Here is a 6,818-nt window from a genome sequence, read left to right on the forward strand (position 1 = left end):
AAGAGCTTCCCATTCTGTAACATATCCAGAATAGCTGCTATAACCTCATCTCCAACAATATGCCAAGCATCTTTGTAGAAATAAGACCCAAAACCATCTGGACCTGGAGCTTTGACTCCTGGAATAGAGAATAAAGCAGATTTAACCTCATCAGCAGTGTAAGGGGCATTGAGAATACTTTTGTGATGGTCCTGACACACAGGACCTTGCTGAACTATTTGTTTAATAACAGGAGTTCTGTGGTCATGAGTGGTGCCTAATAACATTCTGTAATAAACTAAAAAGGCTTCAGAAACCTCATCAGCTGTGTCTTTCCAATTTCCAGTCATATCACAGATACTTTAAACTTGATTTTGAACTCTTCTAGCTTTGATGCTTTGATGAAATAGAGCAGTATTTTCATCTCCTTCTTTAAGCCAATTAACTTTAGCTTTTTGACTTAAGAATGCCAAGTATGCCTTATGTTTTTCTTTATATTCTTGTATAGCTTTCAGCTCAGCATCAGCTACACTTGCATCAGTAGGATTGCTATGTAATGCACTTTGAGCATTCACCATTTCCTGATAGGCCTTTAGATCTGCAGCTTGAACATCAGTAAAGCCAACTTTATTCAATTATCTCAAGGCTTGCTTAACTTTCTTAAGTTTACAAACCACTCTGAACATTTTACTTCCATCTATGTGACTACTCCAAGCCTTCTTGACAGTTTCAGAAAACACAGGAGAACTCTTCCACATTGTAAAGTACTTGAATGGTTTCCTCCCTCCATCACTCCTAGGATACACTGTCAAAAGACCAGGTGAGTGATCAAAATGACCTTCAGGCATGAAGCAAACTTCAGCAGCTGGAAAGATTCCTTGCCATGCTTGATTGGCCATGAATCTGTCTATTTTTGAGAAAACCCTATTAGTGCCTTGCTGCTTGTTATTCCATGTGAAGAAATTCCCCACACTTTTGATATCCTCCATTCCACAGTTGTGAAAGCAATTACTTATATCAACAATATCACTCTGTCTGACAGGGGCCCCAATTCTTTCATCAACTGCCATCACACTATTAAAATCACCACACAGAATCCATGGATCCTGAGTGTTAAGTAATCCTAAATCCCTCCACAACTCCTGTCTCAAATTAGGATTATTAAAATCATAAACAAAAGTGCAATAAAAGCTATGCATGCCACTGACTGGAGTAACATGGCAATGCACAAACTGACTAGAAGCAGCCACTATATTTACATTAAAACATCCAGACTTCCATGCAATCACAATCCTTCCTCCATCATGAAAGCTAGAGTTGCTAGAAAAACACCAATTTGCAAAAACTCTTTGATACAGTCTCCCAAGGTTTGAGAGCTTTACCTTATGTTCTAGGAGCCCAACTAAACCCACAGCATACTTCTGAATGAAATGCTTGACTTCATCCTATTTCTGTGTGGAGTTCAGACCCCTAACATTCCAAGCTAACACTCTATCCATAAGATTCAGAAGAGTCCCCTCTTCCAGTTGGATCACCCCCTTGTACAACCCCTTGCACTTGCTCTCCCATCAGAATATCATTCTCAATCACATCCAATACCTGAAAAGCATTAGAAGTTCTAACTGGTTGTTCTAACTCAACTCTCACCCTTATGGGCCTTAATGATCTTTGGAAACCTTCCTGATCCACAATAGGACTAGTCACTTGAGCTGTTTGAGTAGGTATTGCAGGTTGCTTCCTAACCCAAACTCTTTTCCTACCTTGCCTACAATCACCTTGCAAATGCCCCATCATCTTTCACTTAGTACACTGTGTTGGCTTCCATTCATAGAAAATAGGAGCTCTTACCATTGTTCCATTCTCATCTCTAAATGAAACATGTTCAGGCAACTCTTGAGTCAGTGGGACATCAATCATTACCCTAGCAAACTGCAGCTTATCTCTACATGTTGTAGCTTGATCTCTTTTGATTGGCTTCCCTATTTGTGCTACAATCTTAAACAGAGCCCTCCCCCCCAATATTTAAAGTGTAGCTTCAATTGTACCCATATTGGGACAGACTGAAGTTCTGGCTTGTCCATGTCCATATCAGGGTTCCAGGGTTTCAGAATCAAGGGCTTGTTATCAAAGAAGTAATGGCCTGTCAACACCTTATCCCTTGAATCCATAGTAAGGAATCTCACTAGAAACACCCCTTTCCTCACCATCACTACCTCATCAACATTCAGCTGTTTCCAGATTCTCCTAATGAAACCCTCCATAACATTGATAGGAGGATTGGCTCCCACAATGTAACAAACTACTGCTGAATTCCAGAAATCGATCTCCTCTTGAATGTCATCAACCTCAATTTCAACAGGGTGAAAAGCGTTATCATGAACATCATTTCCAGCAGCATTATCAAAATGAATATACTCAGTATTCATATTATCATTCACAGTATTCGAATCAACATTATGAATATTCGCAACCTCATCAAATTGCTGTAGAATAGGGATTGAGATCGTACCAACCTCCATATTAGATCGAGTATTACCTTGCTTCAACTGGTTTGCTGAGCCATGAATCACTTCCAAGAACTCATTGAATGAGTGACGCAATTCTGAACGAGCTTGAAGATGCTTCAACCCAGATTTTGGCCTAAAAACTTCATTGTCAACCCCAAAATCAAGAGCTTTAACCCCCAAAACCTCCTCAATACTGCGCGTTTTCAATGCCTGGGAATCCGATGATGGACCTCGAGGTTTTCCTTTTCAATTTCCATGCTTGTTTCTGTGAGATTTCGAGCCAGATTTTCCTGCCATGGTTGCGGTGCACGTTAAGCTAACATGCACCGAGTGAAAACTTGGGGAGAAAGTCTCTCAGCTAAGAGGTTTTGAATTGAAACCTTCACCACTGATAATTACTGGTAACTAGGTTTCTTGAATCAAGTTAATATACGAAGTAGATGAAGATGTAATAATACTTTAATTAGCAAGATAATTCATTGAAAATACCTAAGGTATGTTATTTCAGTAATTGATGAAAGGGTATATAAATTTATACACTTCTACAAGAAACACCAAAACATCAATTATGAGTTACAATTAAAATCAACTGGAATGGAATCAAGCAGAATCGAATTAACACTATTCAAAGAAAAATAGTCACCTTGAAGGATGTTACAGGCTTATGATATAAGAGAGGCAATGCTGCTGGACTTCGACGACCATTTAAGATTGGAGAGACGAAGAGGAGAGACGGAGAAGAGAGGTCGAAACGGCAGAGATCCTAGGGTACAGAGAGACAAAGAAGATAGTGAAATTGAAAAAAACCCTAACTCACTATCCATTTTCCAGTATCCTCACTATCCAAATTTTTTAACTAACAAAACAAATTAACCGGGTATTCCGGGTGTTAGGTTATGAATAATATAATAATATAATTCATGCAAACAAACCATTAAGCCAGAATCCAAATTAATGGCCACATAGTCAATTAGCATAATTTAGGTTACATACAATGTGATGCGTGCCATCCCTAGCTGCTCCCGAACCGAACAAGAACAAGTCTTTAGAGCCCCAAACGCTGCCCCTCTGTAGAAAGTCCACAACACGTTCGGGTCCGCCTTAGGTTTAACCAACTAGGATTTTACTTAAGGTTTTATGTATTCGGTTTAGGCTATATTATGTTCTCCCTTGAACACAATGTGAGTAAAGAATATGATTTCAATTTGTAATTGATGTGTATAATTATGAGGGCCTAGCCTCATATTTATAGGGTAGGAATAAGGAATTTGAGTCTTACTAGGAATAGAATTACCAACCCTGCTAGGATTGGAATTCTTATCCAATTAGAATTGCAACATTAATTAAACTCTTAATTAAATCAATTCCAGTAGGACTAGGAATACTTAATCCAAGGTTACTTGGGAATTAAGCAATCAGACTTTTCTTGGAGCCCAAGATGAAGCAATCCAACGCAGCCACAATAATGGGCCACGTTGGTGCGCGTGCCTGCCTAGGCCAAGCCACAACCGCAGCTGGTCGAAGGCCCAGCGCGCTGCGGCCTTGCCTTGGCGGGCTTGCATTGCTGCTCCTGTCTTGCTGGCTTGGCGCGGCCCACGGTGCTACTGCTGCCTTGCTTGCTTGGCGCAACCCACTGTGTGCTGCTGCCTTGCTTGCTTGGCGCGACCAACTGTGTCGCTAGCCCATCGGCTGGGCGCTGGCGCTGGGCTTCGTGCTCAGTGCTATGCGCTCGGCCTTTGCTTGTTGAGCGATGGGCCGGCTCGCTTGCCGGCTTGTCGCTCGTTGAGCTTCCGATTCGTTTTCCGATTCCGGAATCCATTTCCGTTTCGAACAAATATTTACGTTTTCGTTAATATTTCCGCTTCCGGAAATAATTTCCTTTTCCGACAATATTTCCGATTCCGATAATATTTCCGTTTCCAGCAATATTTCCGATTCCAGGAATATTTCTATTTCCGATAATATTTTCCGATACAAACCATGTTTCCGTTTCCGGCAACATCTACGACTTGGATAATATTTATATTTTCGTCGTGAACCATATTTCCGTTTCCGGCAATATCATCATTTCAGGAGTATTCTTTATTTTGCCTTTTGACGATTTCAACTCCCATTGGAACCGAGATCCTTCGTATACGAATGTTCATAAATGGAGTACTTAATTAACAATATATTCACTTAAATACTTTATCCGTTTACGTACTATTTGTGTGACAGTACGGGTTCAGTCAAGAGTAATGGTGGGCTTTTTCCCCTCAAGGAGATTTACCCGCTAGTGGGCTTTTGGGCCTTCTTTCTGGGCTTTTAATGGTACAGTCAAGTGGCATTCTTTTTAGGCCACATCATTTGCCCCTCAAGGAGGATGCCCCTTGTCCCTGTGGGGTAGGCTGCTTGATCGGAGGGAGTGCCACGTGTGGGGGCTTTTCAGAGCTTAGATTTTCCTTTAAAAGCTTCAGTACTTCTTTCATTTTTCTTTTGTTACTTCAGAGCAATTTTCTTAGAGAGAGAAAGCAAATTTCGTTCTGCCAAAGATTTGCTTGTGTTTGCGCTTGAGTGTTCTTGGATTCGTTGTCCAGTGTTCTTGAGGATTTAGAGGATTTGTCAAGACTTCTCATCGGTTTGATAATTTTCTGGTAAGTTCTCTATCAAAACTTTGTTTTCTGTATGCTTATGGGCCCCCTCTTTTTTATTGTTTATAGTGTTCTGTGGAGGGTTTTAGCCAATATCGATCCGATCGGGAATGAGAGTACCTGACCTCTTGCCAAGAATAATGGACTGCACATCTTCCAGAACACCTCCCACTCTCGTTCTTTGGACTAACCTATGACCTCGCCGCGGCCATCTGGTTCACCGGTACTCGCCTTGGGGGTTATGACGCCCATCTCTTTCTTTCTTTTGCTAAAGTCAGACGTCCTGTCCCTTATGCAGGACGGCATGGCTCGAATTAGACAAACAGCCAACGTGCGTGCATGGGCTGCACCGCGAGAGGGGGACGATAGGGTTCCTTTTTCGAACCCGTCCCAAGGAAGTAGGAGTGCAGTCCGTTCCTCCCGTAATACAGGAGACGGGGCCATAAGAACGGCACATTCTCCTAGAAGAAGGAAGAATGTGGCTTGCCGTCCCCGCGTTCCACGCGAGGATTTTGAAGATGACTCCTCTAGCTCTTCAGACGAGGAGTTTGCAAAAAACCTTCCTCCTATGGTCCGAGGGAAGGAGGACGTCAATCTATTTCCTTCCGATATCTTTCCCATCATGAAATGGCTGAGGTACCTGAGGGAGCAGGGACGTGACTTTGAGCGTTTTCTGCTTCTGCCCCTAGGTTTAGTCTTAGGAGCCCTCAACCCCATGACTCCGTGGACCAACTCTCCCAGGGAGAGGTAGCTGTCTATACTGCTGCCTTTAGGTTGGGTCTTAGATTTCCTTTGCATCCCTTTGTGATGGACGTTTTGGAGGGGTATGACATTGGCCTTGCTCAATTGACGCCTAACTCATGGGCAAACGTTTTTGGTTTTATTGCCAAGTGTCCTTTGAGCGGCATCACCCCTTCCTTTCCTGCTTTCCTTCGCCTCGTAGTCATTGCCCCTTCTTCTCGTTCTTCCCAGGGGTGGTTCACCCTTTACAGCCGTCGGGGATATAAAACGGTGGTGGGTAAGACTTCTAGTTGGGTTTGGTGGAGGAAGAAGTGGTCTATTGTTCGAATGGAAGACCTCTCTCTTTCTAGACGTCTTTCTAGGTGGAACCGTCGGCCCCGCTATTTGTCTAAAGCTGACGCCTATCCTCGCCTTTCGTCCAGAGAGTGGGGACTAGTGAAGCCCCTGTTCCAGGCCGAGATGTATCGGCTGTCGTCAAAGAGCCATGCCTGGGTGCCTAATGCTTGGCTTCCCCATGTCGGCCAGTTTACCAATATAGTCTTTCTTTCGGCCGTTGGTCTTTGTTCCTATTTGAGTAGAGGTAGTTTCCCATAGATTTTCACTCAACATCGTTTCTTTTTTTTTTTTTTTACTAACCCTTGGCTTTGTAGGTTCTGCCATGGATCGCCTATCCTCCGAAGACAAGGGCGTAGTGGACGTACCCGCTTGGCTGTCCGAGGTGTACACTGAGGACATTCTCAAGGCCGTGGAGGCCAAGAAAAAGGACTCCTCCAAGAAGTCCAGCGAGGGTGCCTCTGGTGACGTCGCCAAGGTAATTTTTAAGTTTTTGCCTCCGTTCGTTTCTGATCATGATTTGGTCGCTGACTTCCTACATCTTTAGGAACCCACTTTTCCAGCTACGAAGAAGCGTCCTGCATCTTCGACGGAGGCTCCTAAGCCAAAACGGCCCTTCTTTAAGAAG

At 43.1% G+C, this 6,818-nt stretch overlaps 1 protein-coding gene across 1 annotated transcript; it reads right to left on the reverse strand.

The window, feature by feature from the left end:
• Positions 1 to 341: 341 nt before the first annotated feature.
• Positions 342 to 1,396, reverse strand: LOC110796865 (uncharacterized). Its single transcript, XM_022001947.1, has 3 exons — positions 1,392 to 1,396; positions 671 to 1,299; positions 342 to 583 (listed from the first exon to the last, which is right to left on the reverse strand). The coding sequence occupies exons 1-3, from the start codon at positions 1,394 to 1,396 to the stop codon at positions 342 to 344; spliced, it is 876 nt and encodes a 291-aa protein (XP_021857639.1).
• Between the last annotated feature and the right edge of the window lie 5,422 nt (positions 1,397 to 6,818).

The sequence above is a fragment of the Spinacia oleracea genome, chromosome 4, assembly GCF_020520425.1.
Source record: "Spinacia oleracea cultivar Varoflay chromosome 4, BTI_SOV_V1, whole genome shotgun sequence".
Lineage (NCBI taxonomy): Eukaryota > Viridiplantae > Streptophyta > Magnoliopsida > Caryophyllales > Amaranthaceae > Spinacia > Spinacia oleracea.